At 39.8% G+C, this 15,470-nt stretch overlaps 1 protein-coding gene across 5 annotated transcripts in view; it reads right to left on the reverse strand.

Moving 5' to 3' along the window:
- LOC146360172 (cullin-9-like) overlaps positions 1-15,470 on the reverse strand; it is a 97,689-nt gene that overhangs the window by 80,083 nt on the left and 2,136 nt on the right. For 2 of the 5 annotated variants that reach the window (XM_084829029.1, XM_084829028.1), the window contains exon 2: positions 6,010-6,621. In XM_084829029.1, the coding sequence (XP_084685155.1) occupies positions 6,010-6,607 (598 nt within the window). In that variant the 5' untranslated portion in view covers positions 6,608-6,621. Of the gene's footprint in view, positions 1-6,009; positions 6,622-8,139; positions 14,261-15,470 lie in introns of those variants that run through there. The other 3 variants (XM_084829027.1, XM_084829026.1, XM_084829030.1) reach the window with 3 other exon arrangements.

Raw genomic sequence — 15,470 nt, forward strand, 5'->3', positions numbered from 1 at the left:
AAAAGGGTCAGAAAATAAACCCAAACTAAATGTACCTAGCCAAAACAAAACAAACATATTTTATACAGGGTCAACTATAACTCAAAGTATTAGAATTTACTTTTAAAAGTTTTAAAAAGAAGGTTGCCTAGTTTGTCTCCAAACATTTTAAATATATACTGAAGCTCACTGGGTGAATCCCAAAGTATCTTTCAGCTGCAAACATCATCTCAATCCTACATCAGCTTGTAAGGTCTAAAGTGAATTCACTATGCTACAAAACACTTGTTGATAGAAAATCACAGGTGGATGTCCTGAAACTTGAGCAAAGCTTAATCTGGAGTAAAGTAATCCATTTCTATTTTTCATTTATATAAAACAGGTACAAGGTTTGCATGTACTCGTTTCTAGGCTCGCTCTGACAGTTTTAGAAGCAAAGCTGGGAAATATCTCTGCCTGATACTCTATATATCAGTTGACAATTAGTGTAGCCTGCATGGGACTAAATGGACTACTGGTCTAACTCGAAGACTCAGTTCATACATAACACCCCATTCCTGGGTTAAACAAGCCTTCTATCCACCACTCCACCTTGGGAAATAACCCAAGAGCCCCCTTCCTGGGTTACTGTGACATCCAAACCCAGAACTCTGGGTTGTTTAAGGGGTTAAACAACCCAGAGTTAACTCAACAACAAACCTTGGGCAACTGCTGGGTTAGCTTTGGGTTGTTTAAGACTTAAACAATCAAGAGTTAACCCAAGAACCCAGAGTTCTGGGTTCAGATGTCATGATAACAACACTGGAAAGCAGAAGTAGCAAGCAGGAAGGAGGCTGTGCACTTACTGCCACATGGACATGCAAATTCCTGGGTTGTTTATTGACCAAACCAGGTCAATATATGGCAGCTGAGCTCCTTGTATTTTTAATCCTATCTTGCTATTAAACATATCAAAATATTAAAAAATATATTTTTTAAAAAAGTAACAAATGGAGAACCAATGATATGAGATAGTTTTTTTTGTTTAAGGCCACACAATGAGTCCATGATGAAACTTGAACCCAATTTGCCAGATCCAAGTCCAACTCTCAATTCACCTGCCCATGCTGGCTCTCAGTAATTCACATCTTTTTTTTTTATCTATTTTTTTTATAAGTAATTCACATCTGAGGTCAACAATGTTGGCCTGGTTTGTTAATCAAAGAAATTCTTCTCCAGGGAAGAATGGCATTTTAAGTTAGTTGTTATGCTAGCGGGTTCTTGGAGGCAAGGTATTTTTAAAATCCTGTCCCCCTTTTTAAACCCCTCTAAGTTAATGTATAGAAAAAGAACAAACTAAAAGCAGACTAAAGGCTTACTTCAATGCACAGTGAAAACATCCCCACATTGCTTCCTTCCCAGCTCCAATGCAGTATGTCAGTGTCTGTAAAATTTACAGTAATATATTACTGGGGGGGGGGGGGAATTCTTTAAAACACAGTCTCTCTCTGTCTGGATTGCCAGAAATACTTGGAAAGTGCCACTTTACAATCCACAACCTTAGCTTAGCTTTTCCTGCTGAAAGGAGATATCAGCATAAGACTCCATCCAACATGGAGCTCAGGAACAGCCCAATGCTAACACAGCCCTTAGTTCCAAACCACTAATTTCCTCTCTCCATCTTCAAGGATATATACTGAATCCCAACCCTAACCATGTACGGCAGAGGGGATGGGACTGGCCAACATTCCTTCTTTTTCCTGTCCCAAGCTACCTCCTATCAAAGTCTTCTAAGAAGGTAATTAGGTTTCCTGGACAAGAGAATCACAGGTCACAAAAACACTAATGCAGAGATAGAGTCTCAAAGACAAGACAGAAGCAAGGCCACTTAGCCTGAGGAAGAGAGGGGGCAACAAAATGGGAGGAAGTTTATGAAGAAAGGGGGAGATTCTGAAGGCACTCAACAATATAATCAATGCTTACTACAAGCAGAGGAACACAGACATGACCCATACTCCCTGGTCCAATCAGTACATACAGGAAACTTCGTCCCATATCTTTCCTATCTTCTCCTTTTTCTAGAAGACAGACTTTGTTTCAACCATTTAACCAGAGATGGCATACAGCAACAGCCAGAGACCCTGCTAAAAATGTGGTCATCATGGGCAAAACTACATAAAGTTGAATATGCAATGGACTTTAACTTTCTTATCTCTAACCTATTATTGATAATACTTGCAGGTGCCTTATGGAACCTTGGAGGGGGGAGGAACTATGGTAAAAATAGTTTATCAGCGCTTCCTGTCTAAGACACTGTTCTGTTCTGCGTATGAATGGACTAAAAACAATCATCCGTCACACCAATTTTTAGCTCTAGAATTTGCATTTCAGTGTGTCACTGTTAAACTGTCAGCAGTTCTCCCTTTAGTTTCTTGCCCTTAGTGGGGAATGTCCATGCTGTCTTAAGAATTTCTGGCAAAATACTAGCTTTTTGGCCTAACATGTACCACCTGGTCAAAGTCTCCATCAGAATATTGAACTGAGATCATTCTTGTGGCACTAGCTCTCCCTGTTCTCATTCCCTTAATGATACAGTTCTTCCTCTTTAAATGTAAAAGAGTGAAATCTTCCAGTTTTGTGACTCCATACATTTTCAACCAGTGAAAAGAGACCTGTGTAAAATGGACTGGACTGCAGCTTTATTTTGTTCCAAAACCAGAACAGAACTTGAACCATTATTTGGAAGTTTCTCTTTAACCTGAGCCAGAATGGCATGTTAAAAAACAAAAATCAGTTAGAATTACGGAATAAGAGTTTGCCTAAAAACTAATGAAGTGAGCACTGTCACTGCAGTAAACCAGGATGAATCAGGAGCACATACAACAATATCTGGTAAGTTTGCTCTACATTTCATCCAGGCTGCAACCCACAGCAACAGATCATGAAACTAACAGCGCAGCGCAGGGTGGTGGAGAGGACCATATTCCTGAGCCCTGCTAAGTGCCTTTGTCTAATACACAGCACTTCTACCAGTCTCTAGTAAGTTGTCACTGAAGACTTTTCTTTGACCGAAACACCAAAATATAAATAGGAATTCATTTTTTTAAATGAGTTCTTTTAGACATAGACTGCATCTGTAGTGGCTAGGCATGCAGAGTTCAAAGTAGTGTGGAATGCAGCAAGTTCCAAACACAGAGGTAGGCAGGTACAAGACACTAGAAAGAAAATCTGACAGCATGGAAGCCTGTGGTGTGTGAATGAGCAGGAGAATTAAATATTATTTAATTTAAACTTTAAGTATTTCCATCATACTACATCTGTCATTATCACATAGACTCAACAAAGTGCTTTCCCCTATAAGCTCACTCTACTACCACCACCACTACCCTCCATCTCCTTGTTGTTGTTGTTCAGTCGTTCAGTTGTGTCCGACTCTTCGTGACCCCATGGACCATAGCACAACAGGCCTTCCTGTCCTGCGCTCTCTCCCGGAATGTGCTCAGGTTCATATTCATTGCATTGGTGATGCTATCTAGCCATCTCATCCTCTGCCGTCCCCTTCTCCTTTGGCCTTCAGTCTTTCCCAGCATCAGGGTCTTTTCCAGAGAGTTTTCTCTTTGCATTAGGTGGCCAAAATATTTGAGCTTCAGCTTAACATATTGTACCCTTTTCTGTGTAATATGATCACCAGCCAGTATTATATTTAGGGTAAAATATCATGATATTAATCATAAGAACATAAGAGCCATGCTGGATCAGACCAACGGTCCATCTAGTCCAGCATTCTGTGTCAACCAGGAACCCACAAGCAGGGCATGAACGCAACAGCACCCTCCCACCCATGTTCCCCAGCGCCTGGTGTACATAATAAGCTCACTGCCTCTGGTACTGGAGGTAGTACACAGCCATCAGAACGAGTAGCCACTAATAGCCTTTTCTTCCCGGAATTTGTCCAACACCCTTTTAAAGCCATCCAAATTGGTGGCCATCACAACATCCAGTGGTAGCGAATTCCATAGTTTAACTATGTGCTGTGTGAAGAAGTACTTCCTTTTATCTGTCCTGAATCTCCCACCAATCAGCTTCATAGGATGACTCCAGGTTCTAGTATTTTGAGAGAGGGAGAAAAATGGCTCCCTATCCACTTTCTCCACGCCATGCATAATTTTGTACACCTCTATCGTGTCTCCCCTCACCCTCCCTTTTTTCCCAAGCTAAACAATCCCAGCTGTTGTAACCTTCTCTCATAGGGGAGATGCTCCAGCCCCTTGATCAGTTTAGTTGACATTTTCTGCACTTTTTCCAGCTCTACAGTATTTTTTTTTTAGGTGTGGTGACCAGAATTGGACACAGTATTCCAAGTGTGGCCACACCATATATTTGTATAGGGGCAGTGTGATACTCGCAGTTTTATTCTCAATTCCTTTTCTAATTATGCCTAACATAGATTTGTATCATAAAGGAAATAGTGTTTTTTTTAACATGTGAACCTAAACTATTTGCCAAACCGGTCACCAAATCTATGTTGGTGAAGTCCAACAAGCCAACAAAGATCTAATGGGTTGGATCCTGACTTAGTGATGCTAAGAGCAGATCCACTGAAATCAATACGGCTATCATTAGTCAAGATTTCATGACTAGTCACTGATTTCAATAGATTTTATTATTTATTTATTTAAAACATTTGTATCCTGCCCTATATCATTAAGATCTTAGGGTGGTGTTCAGATAAAATCAATTTAAACAGTATAAAACAATAAATAATTTAAACAGCTAAAAGTATATTATGCCATTAAACAAGCTAATACCAATTAAAAATCTAAAACAATAAAATGGTTGAAACAGTGTGCAACTTTTCACCAACGGCTTTGGTGAAAAGCCATGTTTTAACTTCGCGCTGAAATCAAACCAATGACTACGCCAATTGGGCCTCTAAGGGGAGGGCATTCCACAACTGAGGTGCCACAGCAGAGACTCCTCCCCCACATCCCACCATAGTGTCTTCCACAGGTGGGACACAGAGGAGAGCCCCTCCAACAGATCTCAATCCTCAGGCAGGTATAGATCTACTATAAGCATCACTAAGCCTAGATCTAACCCAATGTTTTGACTCCATGGGTATAAGACATTTCCCACCCACCCCCAACAACATATTGTTACTCCTGTAACCATCATCAAAGTACACTGGAGCAGGAAAGCAAAGGTTGTATCCACAGTACTTGAAACACCAAGATTAAAAGTTACAGAGTACCTTAACAAATAATTAAACATTAACACAGTTGTATGAAGTTGCAAGGCAAAACTAGATTTCCTTTCTTTTCCTCTAAAGATACCAAAGGGAAAGAGATAAACAGTCCTTAGCGTGAGAATGTTACAGATGGACATTGCTACCGAATACCTCTGGGGAAAGCTCAAGAAAAATCTATCCAACTTACAGCTGTAGTTCAGCTTTAGGCCTTAGTGCAAACCCAAAGAAAATGAAATTACAGAAATATTGGCTAAAACCTATTAAAGCCCACAGAGACTAATCTAACACAGCCTTCCCCAACCCAGCACCCTCTAAATGTGTTGGGATTACAACTCTCATCATCCCCAGCCAGCACACTGGCATTTGTTGGGGTGATGGGAATTATAGTCCAAGACATCTGGAGGGTGCCAGGTTGGGGAGGTTGGTCTAAGGGGTCCTGCTTAACTTCGCTCTAACAAGAGACCTGGAATCATTCATTTAGACCTGGAATCATTTCAAGGTGAAATTCCCAAATTCAAAACAAAGTATTATTTGGAGGTTCTCAAGATCCTGGTTCTTCCAAGATAACCAGAAAACCTCACATTTAAAGATGCAGGTTTACTTTAATATCTGAATAATGGTACTCTGAAATACTTTGCTACCATGAAAGGAAACAAACAAGAGTTTTGAGCGGATTGAATGATCCAAGGGAATCCCTCCAGGAACTCAATCCCTATGAATCATTAGCATCTTCCAGTTCCTCAAATAGCTCTAGGAACTATTCAAGAAGGAACCCCCTGGGGTTCCTGGCCATGCAATTTCACCTGCATCATGGGAAGCCAGAGCTCTCAGCATCTTGCCAGCACTGCGACGGATTTGCTTCTCCTCATTACATAGCATCTTCATCAGAAGATCCAGAGCACCTGTCTCCTTGAAGACACCTGTCAAAGAGCCAATACTAGCATAAGCACTGAGCACATGGATGGTGTTCAGGATGGAGGACTCTGGGCCTGTTGTCCTGGCCATTTGCCGAGCAGCCCGCTGCACCAGGGTCCTGACATCAGCCTTCATTTCACGTAGCGAAGCTTCATCCACTGTGACATCAGATGGGTATGTGTTGCTAGGTGCTTTCTCCTCCTTTACCCGCTGCCCCTCGGGCTTCCTCTTGCCCAGCAGTGTTGGGCAATTAGCATAAACCTCCTCCGCTGACATCCACATCAGAATATTCTCAGTTTTGCTCTCAGCAGAAGCAGCATTGGTGCTGTTCCCTATGCTGTCATCCAAGCTAAGGATGCTCCAGCGAATCAGGTATTCAGTGTGTCCATCATGGCCACGACGTTGACGGATTAGCTCCTCAGGATAGGCCTGCAGTTTTGGCCCAAGATGCACCAGCAGATTACCATTCCGCCTCTCACCCACCATGATGGGAAATATATCTATGGACAAACAAGGGAAAAGGTTAGGCTCCCAAAATATACCCAGAAAACTCAGGCTAAGAGCCCTATGATACCTAGCACTCCTGATATATCCAGAGGCAGGGCTTGTTTCAAGCAAAACATTTGCTCTGATGCAAAATGCTTATTGTCTTCATCTGCTGCTTCCAACACCTAAGGGAATTTTTCCTGATTAAATACTTGTAAGAGACAAGCCAATAACCCCAAGAAGTCTGTCTGGCAGGAAGTGATCCCTCATCACAGTATTCATGAACCAATGCACCCGAATCACAAATTTCGGTTTTATTATTACAAATTTCATGTTTGTTGAAAAAGTATAATCACCTCACCCAACTCCATTTTTTGTCTGCAGATATTCATGTCTATTTTATATGTATTTTAAACAATCCATGCAGGCTTAGTACTAGAGATGTAAACATTTTGGAAATTTTGGAGCCATGGGGGGAAAAAAACTTTTTTCCCTGGGGCTTTTGGGGAAAAACTGGAAATTTGGGGAAAAACTGAAAAATAAGCAATACTTATCCTTTAAGTGCTCTTTAGAGATCTAAAGTCACTTTGTTGCTTCCCCAATCTGGTGCTCTCCAGATATTTTGGACTTCAGCTCTCATCAGCCTCAGGCAGCATGGCCAATGGTCAGGAATGCTGGGCGTTGTCGTCTAAAACATCTGGCACCAGGTTGGGGAAGGGTGCTTTAGGAACATAAAACAGCCTTTATGTTCCTAAAGGTATATTATATATAACTTAGTTTACTCATAAAATTATCACTATATTTAAAATGTTTTATAAGTAAACTCAGTAAATTTGTAATTATTGTCTGAATGCACTATTAAATTTAATATATCAAACATGGTAATTTTATGAGCAAGCCAAGTTATACATAAAATAGGAACCTAAGATATGTTATGTCTGACCAGAGGGCATTTCAGCAAGTTGTCCCTGAAATATCTGAATCACTGGAAGAAGCAGGAAGAACTGGAGGCAGAGGAAGACTGGTGTACAGCCAGATTCCAGTTTGTGGGATGGAGCTGAAGGAAAAGCTATTGAAATTTTATTACCTAGGAAAGATTCTCTTGCCTGTTAGGAATGGTAAGCAAGCATATTTAATTTAAGAACCTTTAAGCAATCTCAACCTATTATTGGAAGGGTGACATTTTATTCACTTATGTAAATCATTTCCACAAATTAACATCTTATTTTTTGTTCATTTTGGAAGTTTGTCTCTAGTGGTGGTGTCAATGTCACACCTATGCCATAGGAACTAGGCTACTGTGTTTCTTTTAGGTAAAGAGGGTATATTCTAGTAGCAGCAGCAAAGAGGTTTTATAGCTGAGGCAGCATTCTCTGTGAGGCCCAATTAAGAATTTCCTTAAAAACTGTGGCAGCTAAAATATAGGCAGTCTATAGACCCAAACCTTAAAGTTAATTAAAAAGAAAGAAACATAGGTGGGATAACCCACATACTGTCGGGTCACATTTGGTGACAGTGGCAAGATAACTTACAGTGTCTGTTTCACATGTGGGTTTTAGATTAGAACTACATTAATTTGACTGCTACAGCATCTAACCAGAACTCCAGAAACACAGGACTCTGTAGAACAAAACGAAAACTGTCAATAATGCATATTGTTTTTGTCCATATATATGGTGACTCTATTCACGTTAGGAAACTGAGCATGACTTGGAGCACCCCTAAATGTCTATCAGTAAAAGATACATTAGATCAATAATTTTAATAAGGAATGGAAGAAATCATTATCTTAGGAATCTTACAGAGAGGATTAAAAAACATTTTCCCCTATGGCTTCATTATTTCCAGACATGTTACCTCTCTAGTGTTTTATAAAAGTCTTCTTATTACACAGTTTTTAGAAATCATTCAGGGGAAATAAAGGCTTGGTAACAATGTATAAACGCTCTGTCTTAAATTCTAAAAGAAAATATTTCATAATCCCAAACTGTTCAATTTTTCAGAAAACAAACAAAAACTGTCCTGGGGGGATAAAAAAATTTTCCTGAATTTTCTGGGCCTTCACATCTTTTACTTAGTACAGATAACACTCAAAACTAATAGAACGTTGTGGCTTGGCAAGGAATCCAGGGTACCCAAGGCACCCTGTGCTTCTGTGCCATATTTTATTGTCAAATGATGCTGGAACTGGAAGTTAACCATTTGATTTTTGTGGAGTTAAGATTATCTTCAAAAATCATAAAATCATACAATATACAATCATACAAAATCATACAATATTGTTTGATAGTTATGTCATTCTACAATCCACTACTGATCTGCCACAAATGTTTATATATGGGTTATATCAAAGTGTCCAGTTTACATACAAGCAGGTGGTATTACCTGGTTCACACATAAAGCTAACCCATGATTTATTTAACCCATGGTTTGTTGTCCTACTGAACAATCTGGTTCCCACATAACAACAAGTCAGAGTACAGGTCGAATATGGATTGTCATTGAATCATGGGTTTATAACCCAACAAGCCATGGGTTCTCTTCCTGGGTTGTTCATGGTTAATAACCCATAGTTAAACCATAGCGCAGGGTTCGCACATAACACCAACCCATAATTCAATAACAACCCATACTCCAGGTTGTTGTTTACGTGCAAACCAGGTCTCTGCCTGCATAGCTCAGGAAAAACCTGTGGAGTGGACTTCAGTCCATTTCGACATATTCATATATTCAATATCAAAGACTTGTGACATCCTGACTTCAGTCTGACCTACAGCCAGAGGTTTTTAGCCTTGCTTACTGAAAAGCTTACATTCTGTAGGGTTCTGTCAAGCACAGAAGGTCTCTCCATTTCTTTCTTCCTTTTGCATCACATCTATTAGATTCTGAGCCTGCAAGCATGGACTGTTTTCTAATCTTTGAACAGTGCCTAGAAAATTTTAGGTGCTTTATAAATAGTTATAATTAGTTTACTTGAATTTGGTGTCTTTCCAGGAAATGCTCCACTAGAGAAAATATAATATCTGTTGAAGAGAGATTATCCTAGCTGTTCTTGCAAAAGTTACTGTCCTACCTAGAGGTATTTATTTAGTTTATAAAGCCACCCAACCACAAATATTATCTGGGTGGGTGACAGAGCAAAAAACAACAGAGATACAATATTTGTTTATTTATTTCATTTCTATAACACCCAATAGCCGAAGCTCTATAATATAAGATACAATAAACAGAAAACAATAAAAACATAGCATAAAACTTTCCTTGTAGCAAAGACAGAACAAAACAGTTAGCCATTTAGATTTTTAAAAAACAGCAAGAGCTCAAGGTTTATTTAAAATACAAGTTTAAAAAAAGGCCTGAGTGAATAAAATGGTCTTCACCTGGCACTGAAAAGACTATAAAGAAGGTGTCAGGTATGCATCTCTGGGGAGGCTATTCCATAGAGACCATCCCAGCTATTCCTACAAAATACTATTGTCCTAGCTAGAGGTAGTGAACCTATTGGTTGAGAAACTAGAACATTTCCTGGAAAACCACACAACTTAGATTCATTTGGATTGTTTGGAAAGATGCTTCTCTCAACTTTTTGAGCAGTGCTTCAATTTAAAAATAGCTCAGTCAACATGGGATGTGTGCATTCCTTGTTCAAAGAGTGTACTTACTAATCAAGGGGATTTGTAATCAGTCAGTTGCTTGTTTCCTGCAAACTCACACATCTGTGTTACTTGAAAACTGACTCATGTATTCCAAACCAAGATATAAAATCATGTCAAAAACATGGGGAATATATGCTTGTCTGCTCTACAATGTAACTCTTTGTATATAGCTGGCAAATCTGTACCATCTGAAATATCTGCCTGTGGTGTTTTTTGTTCTATAAAGAGTAAAAGTTGTAAAAGTTTTTACTTATTATGATAACCCCTCTCTCCTCTCTGACAAAATCAAGCTTGTTGGTTTTGGCATTATATTAACAAATATATTATTACAAATGCGGGACGGGGATGGTAAATCCATTGTCCTCCACAGGTAGCTGCATCTTCTCAAACAATTTAAAACTTGTTACCTGGACCACATAAAGTTTACTGGAAAGTTAAACTAGGGAACTAATAATAGTGGTCTTCATTTATAAATATGATAGAGAGGTTAAAGAGAGCTTGCCAGATGGCAAACTTTTCTAATGTTACTACTAATTGGCAGAGTATTTTTTCCATAATGAATGTACAATACCTACTAGGTATGTATCAAATTAAAAATTGTATTTTAATGTTAGAGCATAGCAAAGGAAAGACACCATCAGCATAAACCAGAAATATTATTAAAAATGTATTATTTCAAAATGTGTTGCAAGAACGTATTCACCAGATCAGTGGAAAAAACAATCCTGACTCTAGGAAAATCATCTCTCCAGAAAAAAAATGGGAGAGAACCTGTCTGTATTTTCCCCTTCTCTACTTGACAGGATCGAAGGAAATTAGTGGTATATTCAGACATCACAAGCCCTTCACAGCCTCCCTTTTCAGGGTTCCACGCACTCAGGTTCATATGCCTCATCCTCCTTCTCTCTCCTCATCCCCAAAACATGTGGCAATGAGAAACTGTGGGTGAGTGGTCAAGATCCAGTATGCTCGCTCCTGTGCGCTCCCAAACAACCCATGGTCAATAAACGACGGATTGTTTGTGGTGTGCGAAATGGGTCAACCAGATGCAAGATGGAACAAAGGTGATGTAACAGTGAAACAGTGGTGTAAGAGATGTAAGAATGAAAACGTGTAAATAATAACTACTTAGTTGTAAACTAACATGTTTTAATGGTCAGATGTGCACCACTGTTTATGACATATATAAACAAAAATTCAATACTTAACTTATTGTTAAGTTAATTTATTAACTTAATATATTTTGGTGATTTAAATCACTGATTTAAAATGCCTTGATTTAAGTCAATCCACTCTGGCGTTAAGTGGATAAAACAGCAGCACAGAAAGCCATGAGGTATGTCCCCATAGCACTGAGGGTATCCCCTATACCCTAAAACTGTGAATTAATTATTCGTACGAACTTCCATTAATGTTGACAACTAGCATTGCCTCCATTCCCATTCCTACAGGCCCAGTTAATCCTGGCTTCTACCACACTGTTCTCCCTTCTCTCTGCAGCTACCTCTCTCCTTTATTGCCTGATCAGCAGAGGAAAGAATTTGTTTCACACTAGGATTATTTGCAATGGCTTCTTTACCTCAAAGACAGAACAGACGTGCCATGGCCTAGCCCATGCGTATACCCCAGTATGGTACAGGCCTATAAAAAATTAACCAGTTAGATCTTTTCAGATTATTTGCTCTGACCTCAATTTTGCGAGAATCATGTGTTGCTGGTTGTTGTTGTTGTTTTAAAGTTCTCCTCACCAACAGCAATGATCTCTCAGCACTTACACACTATGATCTCCATGCCTGTCTGTCTTCTATTCAAAGTAACCCTCAGCAGTATGCTCCACCCAATTCTCTGTAGTGCATTCCAATGCTTTTTTTCACACTTCAAGTTTAGTAACCTTTCCCTTGCTGGGATCATTTATCTTACCATATTTAAACCTTAGTCATTGCCACCTACAGTTCCATCAACCCAATTCTGATTTGTCAATATTACTACCCCACCCCATTCATCCAAATGAATTCAAGTTTCATTCTGCTGTGTAGGATACTGGGATAAGAGGTCCTCTGCCTCACTCAAGCCCGGCCTCAATTCTACAACATCCATAAACTGGCACCAGATCACAAGCACATCTGTTGTTGACGCCCTTTGTCTTCTCCTCACATTCATGTGCATTTGGGTTTTCTGCTGTGCTGCTCACTATGCAGGACACCTTTCCTCCTCTCTAATGGGCAGAAAGACTCCCTCTCTTACTTTAAGCCCTTCTACTTCTTTATTAATTTTTTCCTGAGCCACATTAGCTACCCACACACTAGTTCCTCACACTATCATTTGAATCCCCTCTTCCTCATACCCAATACTCATATGTGTCTGTTCCTGACCTTTCCCTCACACCTGACATATCCATCTATTTGCTACTTGTAAACCTGCTGGATAGGGAGCAAGATAGTTCTATGCCTGACATCAAAGCTTGATCAAAACCGACATTTCTCTCTTGGCTGCTTATCTTCTTTGAAACTGTCTTTTTTGGAACTGGCCTGAACCCTTCTACCAGCAATATGACAATTCTCATTCTGGGCTAAACATGACTACTCCCTTTTCTAGCACCTCCAGTCCTCATTCTTCAACATCCAGCAACCAAAGAAAAAAGCTGCCCTCATATAAAGCCTCCACTAAATCCACTGCCCATCACGTTCTGCCACATTGTCTTTTGGTATATAGAATTCTTCATACTTTCACTTAAAATGACCTCATAAATAAGTCTGCCCAGTATTTTCTTAACGTCTGCTCAGCTAACCCCAATTAATAAAGCTTTTGCACTGAAGGCTTGGCAGATTCCTTATAGCCCTGCTCCAAATCTGTGCTTCCATCACTCTACATTTCACCCATGCCACATTATCAGTGGGTTCATTCAAAGACAACCTCTTACCAAACCTAGGTTTAGCTGATCTCAATTCACTTATGTTCAGAATGCAATAAAGTCATGCCAACAGAACAATAAGTGCTGCAAAAACACTGTTAATTTCCTAGAATAAAAGGGACTTCATGGGCACACAGAAAAACATTTCTCAGTGCCACAGTTTCTTGGAAATTGATTAATATCCTGTGTGGAATTCTTCTCCCGCGGATTTTCTTCTCAAGTTACTGGCTCAAAGAGAACTAGGAGTAGTTTACTCTAAGTATGAACAAAACATAGGCCATGGTGGACCACCCTACATCGTCTGGTTGGTGGGACCCTTCAAAGAATGGTAAACTATGTGGGTCTGGTCTGATCCAGCAAAGCATGCCTTACAATTAATTAATTAACATTCTTAAACAATACTGCATACTCACTTATCACAAATTACGTGAACCGTAACTGTTAAAGAGAACCTGTTTTGCCCATCAGTAGACACTGGGGATTCAAACAAAAAAAGGAAGCTACATAAGAATGAAATTAGCCATCCCTGGTGCACCATAACCACTGCAATCCACAAAGTACTTGCTCTTGAGTAGGCATAGAATACTACCACTTCCTGCTCCAAAGCAGATGGCAAACTGCAGTGTCTTTCTATGTAAATTTATGTTTACAGAGAAGATACCAGTTCTTTTTTATTTTGATACATGCTTATCAGGCATACTGTCATGATTAAGAAGATGAGTTGTGGCCCAGGAATCTTCCTGGTTCAGAACTCAACTCAATGAATTCAGTAGGTGGTCTTAAGCTAGGCCAGGGGCAGGCAACTTGGCACCCTTCCGATGTTTTAGACTTCAACTCCCATAATCAATGACCACAGGCCGTAAAGGCTTATAACAGTTTTGGAGGGCACCAAGTTGCCTAACTGTGAGCTAGACAGTATTCTCTCAGGCCTCTATGAATAGCTACAACAGCCTACCACACATGTTTCTTGTAAGGATTACCAAGATAATGTATGTGTATATTTTGCACACTAAAGAGAACAGCTATAAAATAATCCAGTGTTTCTCAGTCTGGTGCCCTCCACATTGTTGGACTAAACTCCCATAATTCCCAGCCAACATGACCTCTAGCCACGCTGGCTGGGAATTATGGGAGTTGTAGTCCATCACATCTGGAGGGCACCAAGTTGCGGAAGGCTGTGATAATCCATGTTAATTGTTATTATCAGGTTACAAAGGCAAAACCAATCCGGTTGAAGCCATGGTGTCCTGATGTGACTTGCAGAGCTCCACAGGTTGCTTATCTCAAACAGTTCTGAAAAGGTTGAGAAACCTTTTTATCTTCCCCTGGAATTAAAAGGGGAAGCTTACAGTACCATCCGGATGAAATCTTGGAAGAACAGCTGCTTCTGTGGAGAAACAGAGGGGCTAAAATCTAAGATTAGATGCCGGAGTGTCATCTACTGAATGCTGTTTGAAACTCCTAAGCGATTAGGAGACATAAGGACAAATGGCTCCAGATAGTATTTCTGAATTTAAACTACCAGCAATATCTGAGGACTTGTAATTAAATCTGTTTGTTTGTTTTTGTTTCTGCAATTATACTTGCTTGTTGTGCTTTTGAAAGTGGAGGATGGCAATACCAAAGGAAAAAAAGAAAGGCTTGAGAACGTCACCTACCCCCCCAATTGCTCCCCTGGCAAAGGTTTCTAGAAATGCCCGAGATGAAAAGGAGTTGCTTGCTTTGATAAAAACCTATGTCTTCTCAGCTACTAGAGCAGTCAAAGAAACTTGAAACAATCCGGGACTCAATTATTGCCCTTCAGGGGGTTGTGGATTTCATTAATATCTCTTTTCAAAAGATGGAATTGAAGGTTAATGCTCTCGAAGATTGGGTTACTGCTCATGAAACGGCCATGGAAGCATCTCATCATATTTTGTCTGCTCGAATTTCTCAACTGGAGGCCTTCACACGTACAGCGAATCTACGTATCCTTGATATTAAAGACGTGGCTACTAATATAGGTTTGGCTGAATTTATGGATAAACTTTTGCATGAACTATTTGCTTTACCATCTGATTTTTTACTTGATACTGAGCATGCATATTGTGTTCCTGGATCAATACATGGCGCTAAAGGGATTTTTGGGACTGTTATTGTTCAATTTTCACGAGTCTCTAAAAAAATTATCTTATGCGTCTGGCAAGAGAACGAGGTGAACTTCGGTGTGGACCAGCAAATGACAATATTATGCTCTTTCCTGATTATACTAAAGAAATCGCTGACAGAAGAAGGCAATTCACCAAGGTGAGAAGTT

This window comes from Heloderma suspectum, chromosome 1 (genome assembly GCF_057233095.1).
Source record: "Heloderma suspectum isolate Gila_16-S chromosome 1, 16-S_ref, whole genome shotgun sequence".
Classification (NCBI taxonomy): Eukaryota; Metazoa; Chordata; class Lepidosauria; order Squamata; family Helodermatidae; genus Heloderma; species Heloderma suspectum.